General features: G+C 34.8%; 1 protein-coding gene across 1 annotated transcript in view; it reads right to left on the bottom strand.

Moving 5' to 3' along the window:
• The window catches only part of LOC145989269 (paired box protein Pax-6-like), a 278,537-nt gene that overhangs the window by 108,096 nt on the left and 157,883 nt on the right, over window positions 1-12,558 (bottom strand). Inside the window, exon 3 of the mRNA XM_083124594.1 lies at window positions 4,300-4,465. Within this exon, the coding sequence (XP_082980720.1) occupies window positions 4,300-4,465 (166 nt within the window). The remainder of the gene's footprint in view (window positions 1-4,299; window positions 4,466-12,558) is intronic.

Genomic DNA, 12,558 nt, shown 5'->3' with positions numbered 1-12,558 from the left:
TTTCGTTGTTGTTTGAAACATGTCATGCAGTGTATTTCAATGCATTTGCATTTTATTGCACTTATGCGTTTCATTGCATCGTTAGTTCACATGACTTCCGTGTTTCTTTCTGTTCATTTTTAAAATAATATTCTTGTTAATTTGCTGCTCAAGCTCTGAAATAAAGTTATCCCAAATATCAAGTTGAAATTGACCAACATTTAATACGTCTTGTAATAAATATTTTTTTGTCACGTTCCAAAAAAGGAAACATTATTCTAAACATCAGAATAGAGATTAAATATTAGAAATCCAAAAACCTTAGTTTTGTATGTAAGTGAGTTTATAAAATATTCAATACATTTTAGTGAATCAGTTAACGTACGCAAGGTTTATGAAAAGCTGATGCATTTTTGTACTGAAGTTATAAACTCTATGCACATTTATGCGCTAACTAATACGTAGATTCCCATAGTTGCTAACTATGAAGTTGTTATACAATACACTTAATCTGGTTGCTTAAACGCTTATTTGAGCTATCTTAGATGAGCAGAAGCGTTTGTTCGGACTATTGCATGTCAGGCTATACCAGATATCAAGCTGCTGGGCACAAATACATTGGTGTCACATATATGGGAAGGCAAGACAAGGAAAGGCACAAATCCTTAGTTCCCGCCCACAATGTGACAACGCTCACCATACAGCGTTGCCTAGTCCAAGGTCAAGCTTCCTTCAAAGGAGAAATAGATCGATGTCATCCTTTATCAATAAACAAAAATAGTTGATGCCATTTTCTTTTCACGTGTATTGACTTCCTAACTCCAGAACTACAAGATGCACTGTTACAAACCTTCATCAAATTTAGTTGTAAACAAATACTTGTCGATGTGGCAACAGGGGGAATTCTGTAAGGCGCCTCATTCCAGGTTCCGAATGAAGAAAGAAATTGGTTGACAAAAATCAGAATTTGAGAACCGAAAGCCTTTAACGAAAATGCAATTAGAGCGTGAAATTATGTATTGTAAATACAAGGACCGGACTGAGGTGTGATTTTTACAAGGGGAGCATAATTTTGTATTTGCCTCCAGTCTCTGAACACTATAATTATTAACAAATTTTATAGCTCTGATAATAGTACATACGTTGCATCTTGTACAAAATGAGCAGTTTATATACAATACGATATAACTTTTGATATATAAATAGCATTTTACACGCACGAAAAGAATTGTAATTGTACATGTACATGAATCTGAAATCCTGTTTTTACTGTATTGAGTCAAAAGTCTCTTGTACAATATAACATTTTATCTCAAAGAAACACACCACAATTTACATATATTAAGATTTGTTTTACTGTTTAATTAAGGAAGATTTTCATGGCTATAAATGCATCCCAACTTTAGAAGAATAGAAACAATATAGTAGAATTGTTTTTTCTAAATATTTTATTGAATAGTGCTGCCATCTTCCGCCATTATTGAAGTCGTTTCTGTGATGACCTTTTATCATCATTATTGTGGATGGTATGCTACTTGGATTTCTGCTCTGATGAAGCGCGATGAACTAACTCTTCCTGCAAATCCTCGGCTCTTATCCTCGTGGACCAAGCAGAAGATATTTATCAACAGACATTAGTGTCATTTTTTTTAATAAAGTACATAGTAATGACTGACTACAAAATGAAAACGCACCTTGTGGCAAACCTCAGTACAAATCCATTAGTGAGAAAGTGCGTCTGAACCGACGTGGCAACAGCGCACATTTTGTCAACCGCCTGATTTCATGTTTCGAAGTGTAGTCCACATTGTCATAACGGCGACTCCACTGTTTGGTTGTGTAACGTGTATTTCAGCGCAACAATAGGGTAAAATTTGTTTTATGTCCACTTTCTGATTAGATAGGCTAATCGGGACTGGACATACAATTTAATGTTCGAATTACCGTGCAGTGTGCCTCCGCCGTTTTCTTTGTACTTCCTCTGTACTATAGTCCACGAGTTTACTTCGTTAACGTCGAAGACTAAAGAAACCCGCCGCCACAAACGTGGGTGGGGATAAAGAGCAGGCGAGTTGTTTTCGTGTAATCACACTCAACCTTCAGCCAATGGACGCAGCTGTCATTCTGCTCGTCTACTCCACGTGGAGTCTCAGTCACGTGACTGCGGATACGCTGTTGCCGTACTTTGCAACTTCAATGTGGAGACCGTGGGAAGGTTCTTGTGCGCGGAGGGACAAGATGGCGTAGAGTAGATGTGTGGCAACACTTTGCGTTGAATGTGATTGTTGGAGCTGGTAGGCGCGCTCCGTGGACTTCAAAGCCAGCCGGTCCTTAACGTAGCTAGCGCGTCGACTACACTAGAGTATACTGCAAGCAAGGTGGCGAGTAGCGTGGAAATTGTGATGTAAGTGAACACTACATGACTTCAATCAGCCATTTAGCTTGATTCAGCTTCTGCTCAGCCATGACTGAGATGTGTGGTGTTGCTTCGGAAACTGTAAATGTATTCTTGTGAGATTTTAAATGTGATCGTAGTGTGATGAACGCCAAGAAAATAGCAACATGGCGGCTACTGTTCCAGAAAAATATAGAGGGTCTTGAGGAGTTTGCTGAAGATCTACGTCATGTCGACAGCTGCATACGCAAACATGCTTCTTATGTGATCGTTACTGTTGCGAACGCGCAGAAATATCACTTCACGGTTCTCGAACAACTTTGTTTTTCGATTTGGAGGTTTCCTTGATTCTCAGAATTTGACAATGAAATTATCAGTAAATATATATATTTACTCAATATAAACAAATTACCTTAAGTCATGAAAAGTTAATTGGCTATGCATCAACATCATTCATTCAAATAACAACGATACTGATTTCAACTAAAAGCTTCTATAATACATTCGTCAATAACACTATCACAGCAAGGTCAATAATACTAAAATATTAATAATTCTAATATGAAACTCTAAGAACTCAATCATTACCATATCATTGTTTTACTGATTTAAAGTTTAATTTAATTACAAGATACTGTCACATTTACGATAGCAGCATGTATAAAAGCATGAAAAAGCTAATGACAATTGAATGTAGGCTAAGGTTACATAATTAAATAGGATACGCATTAATATGCTTTACAGAGAAAATCACTAATCTAATGTTTTTCGTATCTATCGAGGCTAATTACTCATATAAATAATTTTAAATTATAAGCTATACAATTGTACAAGTACACTCTATACTACACACAAATATACACGACTATTAAGAATATGACATTGTATATTTTTAAATACACATTATCTAAGTGCTATTATTATTACGAATGGAGACAACAATTCTAGAGTACATTTTTCTACATACTTGCTAAAAAAAGAACAGAAAACTACTCTACTAATGAATTGTAAAGTAGAAGAGCAATTTGTCAAGGATCGTTAAATATTTGCAGATAGTCAAATTTTGAAATTGCGATATATTTTCTTAAAATACAGAAGTTTCAATTCTTTTACCTCGACTAAGCAACCAAGTTATATCGATAAATATTCAGTTTGAAACCGAAAAATTTGTATCGTGGATATTACTATGTAATCCGATATCAATTTTACAACATATTTCGATTGGCACAACTATTTTTTTGTAAAAGTGCACAAAAATGTACAATAACTGAGACTGGCGCAACATTGTATAAATGTTATTCTGTCCACTGCCTGGTTTCTGGCACACTAACGTCTGTATGAACTGTTATGTATTTATAGTTAGTAATCTGTCACATATAAACTAAATATCATTACAGCTAACCCCTCCAGTGAGAAATTCATCATTTGTTGAATGAAGTCGCGTGGAAGTCAGTAGGAAGATATAATTTTTGAAACTGTCGAAACTGTTATGTTGTATGGAACATGTAACGATAGCGAACATTACATGTTCACTTCCTTTCAAAATGTTTTAATATTATTAACTCGTAGAGCTGAAAAATGCTATCATACACAACCGAACTATGTGCTGCAGTGTAAATTGTAACCAAGGAAGAAGATAGTTTTAGATAACATTCTCTCAATAATTATTGTGTAGAATGGATTATTGTATGGTTTGATACACACACACAGAGACACTACATATGCATATATATATATATATATATATATATATATATATATATATATATATATATATATATATATTGTAATCGGATACCTTGCCCAAATCCTTCTACAGTGCATGAATAACAAAATAAAAAATATATAATCAAATTCGAAAAAATAATTCAGCTACTGAAAATTAAATATTTTATAATGTATTTTTTTCCGAAAATAAATCTTACCTGCCTAAAATTTTGGAAACACAGCCATTGGAAACCTGAAGAATGCGGGATATATCACAGGGTCTTGCACCAGAATGAGCCAATTCAACAATTTTCTGTCGAGTGGAATCCGGCAAAGGTCGGCCGCTGACGAACACCCCCCCTAGCTGGTTCACACCGCTGTGACCTGGGATGAACGACCAACACAGCAAAACCACAGTTAGGGTCACTGTCTCGAGGGTATTTTTTTTTTTTAATTTTGGGGAGGGGGCGTGGAAAGATGGAAGGGGATTTTCTTTTCTACTACAGCCTGTTTATACTGCCTACTCTACGTTGTCTACTAAGTTTCTACACTATATGGTGTAATATGCAATATTGTTCTGTAGTGCTACAATGGCCTACTTTTCTTTATTACATTAGAAAAAAAATATGAAGTTCTAATTACAATTATTGAAAAGTGATTGCAGGATTGTCATGAGTTAATAAGCAACATTCTGATGGTAATATCAAAAGGTTTTGACTTTCATATTGTTTGAGAAACACAAGATTGTTGTTTCATTTGATTTCCAAAATTATGGAATCAGAATTATAAAAAGTTTCAACTCTGATAAAGATTACATAAAATTTTCAACTGGTATTTAATTGGAAAACAATTACGTTAGCTATATAAAGCAGAATTGACAACCACTTTAATTAAGTTAATTTCAAACAGTCGAAATCTTTCAATAAAATATATTTTGTGCTGCTTCAGTAATGTCAAAATGGGTTTAGAAGTAGCCAAGGTATGTTTGTGTTTTGTGTGAAATTTGAATATTGTGAAATACGAACTAACGAATTCGAGATGAATATGTATGAATTATTTGACTAATTCTATCACCGAAAACCTAGCTTATAATTTAAACTTTATAGTAATTTCGATTGAAAACACCACAGAACAATTTGCAATCATGTTATGACCAGAAAATACATTCTCTGATAGAAATCGTGTCTACTTCAGATCGAATTTTAGGTCAATTGTTAATAATTATTTCTCTATTCTGAATTCCCAATACAATAGAATTCATTATTGGAAAAATGTACATGGTATTGTACATGTATCAGGAAATATAAGAAGACCTTTTGAATAAAGTAAATACGTTACAAACTCATTGGTGATATCTAAACAATGGTTCGATTGTTTCAAGTAAGAGCATAGGTAAGTTATTTCATTTGTGTAGCGTTCCTCTATGTTGAAGATATAAATGTGAAGTAATAAATTAAATGAACAGGAAAACTTTGTATCAAGGCATTGAACTATTAAATTCTTTATAATTGTTTTGAACAAATGGACAAAAAGACTTGAACAATATTTAATGTATCTTTCAAGTCTTCACATATTATAATGTCTGTTATTATTTCTTATTTGAAGGTAATTGAGAAGTGTGCTTAGGTATTTTTATTAATCTGTCATGTTCACAATAATTAATGCATGCTCTAAAATTATTATCGTCAAAATATAAACATAACATAAAAGATAAGCTTTTAAGAAGCAGTTAAGAAACACATTACTATATAATAAGAAAAGGGAATGTAAATCTCTCTGTTCACATATGTACATTTTGTACAGTACCTGGATCAGAAGTAGACACGAGTAAAATGCTCAAAAAGAGATTTTTTTCTGGAGCATAACATGCACACCATATTTACGCAATTCGTTATAGTTGCACAAATTTACTGAACTAAAAACTACAAAACCTTACAAAATATTTTCATTGAAATTTGTAATCCCATCGCTTCTCTTTCAGAAAGTACATTTTCAAATTACTAGAAAGTAATGTTCCAAATATGTAACTGCTTTGTCACACAAATGTAGCTATACTATAGCATTTACAAGAACAAAATTCTTACTTGCTGAAAGATGAAAGTGTTGAGATTAATTTTTGTTGTTGATTTTCAAGTTAATTTTTAACTTGCACTCACATAAATCAAATTGTCTGTCATCAAAGTTTATTTTTTTCTTTTCAAAATATAATATTGTCCAAGTATTTGTGTTCTTAATAACAATTCAAACAGCTAATCCAGAAATTAACTTTCGAAATTGTCGTGTTAATGAAATAGCAGAGGACATAGTATGTGTAATGCACATGAGACAAGCAAGGAGAATGAATATTCGAACTGTAGTTCTTCCGTGTGATATAGGATCAAAGCGGTGTGAATAACAAGCTAAGACTGATTTCGTCAACACCAGACCCCGCTGGGATAATGAGGTATATGAAACGACCAGTGGGCATAACTTTGAAATCGGATATTGGATCCTGATTGTTACTTTGCTACTTGAACCGGCTAATCGCAGCGAACATTGTAAAATCCTTTAATGTTGTTCCAACAATAAAACGAGAACTGAAAAATGTTATTTTTAAATCAGATGGATAGCACAGAATAAATAAAAGTCCATGTCCATACTCAGAACAACTTAAGAAATATTTATTATTAATTTAAATTATAAACATTATTTAAATTTCGCCACATGTCCATGCATTGTTTATACTGTTATCAGGTTGCATGTTTCATCAAATATTTCGTTACATATTAACACTAGTAAGTTTACTTTTGCCGTTACGAATGATATAATTTAATTTTAATATTACTAACTGAATTTCATAACTAAACGTGCCTCTTACTGTGCATATAGTCTTACAATAAGAAGACATAATTTTGTCCCCTGCTTAGATCTCCTTGCTTCACGACCTATGCTATGGATAATATTGACATGCACATCATGAAAAATATTGCGCATTTCAAATATATATTTATATTTTACTGAGTGAAACATCATAATGAAAATGTGATTATTGTTCCAATATTAAATTAATTAATAAATATCATTACTAATATCACGATATCTGTATGCAATAAATCAGGATCCAATATCCGTTTTACCAGCCGCCTCATAGACCTTACTAACTCATGCGTGAAGTATATAATCTGAAATGTACACTACAGAATATAATTTTATCCAAATGTATCTGAAAATTACATAGTTCAAAACTTGAGCTAATTACATGAGAGAAACACATTAACACATAATAAATTACACTTTTACATTAAGCAGACCAAAGTGAAATATATAGTACACTTACAGGGAGCAAGGCTGGACACAGATATTCAATAAAAATGTAAAAACAAAGGTAATTCAATTTATTGATTGAAGCACACCTTTCAAAATTATGAGTTATGCAGATAAATGAAAGATTTTTTTTACTTGTGTAGAAATCAGTAATAAGTCCCACTTACGTGAGAAATTTTTCAAGTATGAACATTTATAATTATCTTTTGTTTACTAATCAAACCTTGTTGAAATTTTAAAAAAAGTATGGCGATAATATTACCAGGCAATATAAATTGAATACAATTATGCCATTATAATTTGGCGAGAGTTAAAAACGTTCAAATAACATTTCGTACATGACCCCAACATTTTTTTGAAAATAGCCTTAATTATCTCTACTCACTTTGTAATTTATTTTAGAACGAATACTAATATTTATGTTTTTGAAATATTCGTAGTGAATGTGTTCGTGTAACAACGAATTTATTCAACTCAGCATCGGTTAAAGTTTCTTTTAATTCACATTATTATTTATAATATGAATCTTACATTTGTGAAAATGTTGTTATAATTTCCAGACAATAGCACAATAGCCTATATAATTTTGAACATATTTCCTAATACGTGTGCTGCTTTAAGTATTCAAACATTATAAAATAATTGACATTTAATGTGTGGAAACTTGTATTAGCCGAAAGAGCTTTACAATACTTTGCAACAATGGAAGGAATCTTATTGTACAAAAATAATGACTTTCGTTTTCTTATAAAATAAGTCATACTAAAATTATAATTAACTTACATTTTTTTCTTCAAAAATACTAATGCAAACATTGATATATTTGCATAGTGTGACATATTAGAAACAGAATATTCTTACTCAATCGTAGAAATAACAAATATTCTTCAATGTTAAGTATGCTAACATCATCAAAGTACGTTACTCAATACAAAACTGCGGAAAAATTATTCGTTTAACAAATTCATCAGAGAATGAGCCCCCTTTCCCCCAACGGGCCAATTAGTTCTTTCCTAAGTGTTTGACTCCCTGCATAACTGATCTGCAACCACTCACTCAAGTCAAAGTTTACAATGCAAGCCGGTTCATGAGGCAGTTATGCTGACAGTACAAACATTAAAAATGTATCGTTTTGTTGTGAAAATTGTAGAGAAATCTCACCAAATTATTGATGTTAATGAATTTGGTGCAACTATTAAGGGAATTTATAATTTTACTACATGTACTTCAAGGTGTACCATTAGTGTGTGACCATTAAATCCTTTCGCTTGATTCTTGACAGTTTTTCTCTTATTTATATTAATATTAAAAACATACTGCACTAATTACCGAAGCTGAAATAAATGTATCTTCATGCATCTGTCATGTCCGACCGGCTGTCGGTGTCAACTATCGTACCTCTGGAAAAAAACAGAGCTATAAAAATAATTTTTTAGGGGACTGGTATACCTAGTAAATTGTAATAATTAAAAGTTGTTCAAAATATTGGTTAATATTAGAGTTTTAAGTATTCCACACCAATCATAAGCATCAATTTATCAGAGTTTTTCTTTGCAATTTTGAAAAATTACATCAGAATATTAAAATGCCTGTTATGCAATTTTGTCACGTAACATTGTACAAAATCAAGGGAAACTTTGAATTTTGCATAACTTCCAGGATACCAGCGAAGGATCAAAATGTTGAAAAGTATCGGCAGATATCGGTAAATAAAATTTCACCCATGCTTTTCGCTACCGATATGTCGGCATATCTATCGGCTCAGGCGTACTATTTATAATAATATGATACAACAGTTCTCTAGAAAAATTCGATGCTCGTGTTTTTCTAAGGCGTTAAAGTCACGAAAAGTCAATTGGAAGTTTTCACACACCACTGTATCCCATTGCTTCATGCGCGTTGTTCGCGAAACATGATCCGTATTTAAAGAAACAGAGCTGGAGGAGAAGTGACCCGCTGATCGAATGGAACATTCATGCATGTTTGACAAGTCTGCCAGCAAGAAAAGACCGGCCGTCAAATGACGGTTCGGAGGGGAGGAAAGTGGAAACAAAGCAGCCGCCCTCCTCGACTCGGTTGACGGAACTCGCGGTGACGTGGCCTTCTCAAGACGCCCAACTAGGCGTGAAAATTGCGGAGCTGGCAAAAGCGACGGGAAGTCGAGAAGGTCGCCCAGCCGATGATCTTGTCCTCGGGAAGGACCTGAGGCTTCTCTCTCTATCTCTCCCTCTCCCTGATTCTATATCATATCTCTCCCTAGGTTTCTTTCATTCTCTCCTTCCCTAACTTTATCTTGATTTCCCTGACCTTGTTTATCATATCTCTGTCTATCTTTTCTCCCTTTCTCTGACTTTTTCCTACTCTTCCTGACTATCTTTGTCTCCTTCACTAGCTTTCTCTTATTCTTCCTGGCTCTTTCTTTATTGTATCTTTCTATCTACTTTTCTGTCTATTTTCTCTAGCTTTCTCTTGATTTCCCTGACTATCTTTATCATCTTTCTCTCTCTACCTCCTTCCCTAGCTTTCTCATGTTCTCCCTGACTCTCTTTATTGTATATATCTCTCTATCTTTTCTCCCTCCCTGATCCTCTTTATTTTATGTCTCGTTTTTCTATCTTTCTCTCTCCTTCACTAGATTTCTCATGTTCCTCATTGCTCTTTTTATCATATCCCTTTCTAGTTTTTTCCCATTTCCTTTTCCCCTGACTTTCTCCTGCTCTCCCTGTTTCTCCATCATTTCTTTCTTTCTATCTCCTTCCATCGATTATCTTGATCCCCCTCTCTTGTTATCATATTCTCTCTTTCTTTCACTCTCGATATTAGGGATGGCCAAACTCGGAAGAAAAATCCAGATATCTGATATTTTTTTATTCGGATTTCAAATATTCGTATTTCGGTTATTCTGTTATTCGGACATTTCGGATTATCCAAAATGTTCGGATATCCGAATGTGTGCATTATCTGGACAGTTTTATCATTTATCCATTTACGTATTGTTTTTTTCGTCATGTTCGTATTTCACCGTGCGGTTTTTCTACCTAGGTACAAATCTGTACTATCCCGGTATTCGTATTACGCGGATATAGCACTATCCAGAGGTTCGGATTATGCAGATATAGTAGCTACTAGCCAGGGTATAATATCGTTCTTGACCCATCATCAGTTCATGGTTCATTCTCATCGTTGCGATCAATCAGACGTAAAATTAAGCGACGTAAAATATCCCAACCGAGACTTTAGATCTGAATGTCTTATATACTGCCAAGAAATGTATATGTTATGTATTTTTTCCAAGTACTATAATATATGTAGTTTGACGACGTTAGCAACTAACCCCTGTCGTGCAATTGTTCTCTACAACGTGTTTTCCGTCACCCGAAGAAAATAAAATTAAAAGATTATGAGACTCAATCAAGGGAGTCTCGTTGGCCAAGTTATACTTTAAGAAACAAAGCGCGTTACGGTAGTTATAGAGATGTGTGCTATCAGCGGTACGTTGGCCATCAGCATTCATAGCAAACGGCCAACATGCTTCCACAAACGCAAGAGGCAATATCTGAAATGGTGGATATTTTCGTACCTGTCTGGTACGGTTGTCTGTCAATCAATCTACATGGTCGAAAGCATTCCCTGGTCTCGGGGTTTCATCGAAGATGGGAGATTAGGAAGAAAACAGGACATAAAAGAAACTAGGGGAACGGTAAGGAGAGGGGGGGGGGGGCTGGGGCTCCACGACCTGCCTTCCTTCAAGTTTCCAAGCTTTCTGATCTCCCACCAGTTTTTTCCCAGAGGCTTGGAGACTGAGACTTTACAAAATAGTCCTGCAGGTTTCTGTTGTGAAGCCAGTGAAGCGAAGAAGGAGTATTCATGCCGGCACTCTTGTTCTCTATGGTTTCCGCAAAGGAAGGGGGGAGGGGGGAGTCAGAGGACCAAAATAAAAGAAAACGGAAAGAATAGGACGACAGAATGCTTCTACAAGCCTTTTTAATTTTTTTTTCTCCATGTATAATATAATATAATAGGCGCGCCGTGGAAACCAAAGGACCCGTCTCTGTGGGTGTTTCCCCGTGTTGACCGAAATGTTATAGAGATGTTTGGTTCCTACTGCGATGAGGTCGGTGCATCACGGGGTGCACTGGCCTCTGCATGAGTCCCACGGCCTTACAAGTGGGTTCATGCCCTAGTTGGGTGTCTTTGCGCGGGAATGGTACTCAGAGAAGACAATACTTAGTACAGTCTCGTCTCTTGTGTGAGATAGCGTCTCATTCATATTGTAGGATTTGATTTCTAGAGTGTTTACCCCGGTGTTTCATAAATAATTGAGGGATTACAAACATTTATTGCAAGTACACTATTGAACTTAAGTTAATGAAACCAGTCCAGAAAGAACGAGGAAATCAAACAGTTCTATTTTTTTTTTACATCTACAAATATTCAACGTGTGCACTGCGGTTTGATTGATTGATTGATTTGGTGTTTTAAGTCCACTTTATGCACAGTAAGGCGCAGGTATCGAACCCGGGAACCCTTGATTCAGGCCCGTACTCAGGGGAGGCACCACGGGGGGCATGCCCCCCCTCGAACCATGAAATATTTAAATATGAACCTATAAAAAGCAACGAAAATAACATAGACGATTTTCCAAATTTGTAAAAATTTCAATTTTGTTTTTGCATAAATGAATATGTTTGTTGTGTAGAAGTCTGTAGTCTGGAATGTTGGGTAGTTTTACTTTTATAACCATTGATGCAAGGCTACCAGACGTTCGATTTAGCGATTTACCCGAGACAGTCCATTACTTTTGTCCCTGTCTCGACTTTTTTGGAACTGCAGTCGCGATACGAAAACGTTTCTTCCTTTTGCTTTTGATTGATTTGGTGTTTAAGTCCACTTTATGCACAGTAAGGCTAATCGGGACTGGGCATACAGTTCCACCGGGTATCGAACCGGGACCCCTTGATTACAAGGCGACGACGTTCTTCCTTTTGTTAACTCACATTTAGACATGTTCTTTATTGTAATAATAATGGCTAATACGCAACATTAAATTTATAAATATATTACTTTCTAAACAGAATTATGACTTTTCAATGGCGCTGGTATAAGGAAACTAGAGGAAGTTTTGAAAACATTGTTAATTTGCGGAACACACAACTATTTGAATACTTCAGAGA

This window comes from Lepisma saccharinum, chromosome 6, assembly GCF_977018435.1.
Source record: "Lepisma saccharinum chromosome 6, izLepSacc3.1, whole genome shotgun sequence".
In the NCBI taxonomy this organism is placed as follows: Eukaryota; Metazoa; Arthropoda; class Insecta; order Zygentoma; family Lepismatidae; genus Lepisma; species Lepisma saccharinum.
Note: the sequence above shows the minus strand (reverse complement) of the source record. Positions and strands in the feature narration are given on the sequence as shown.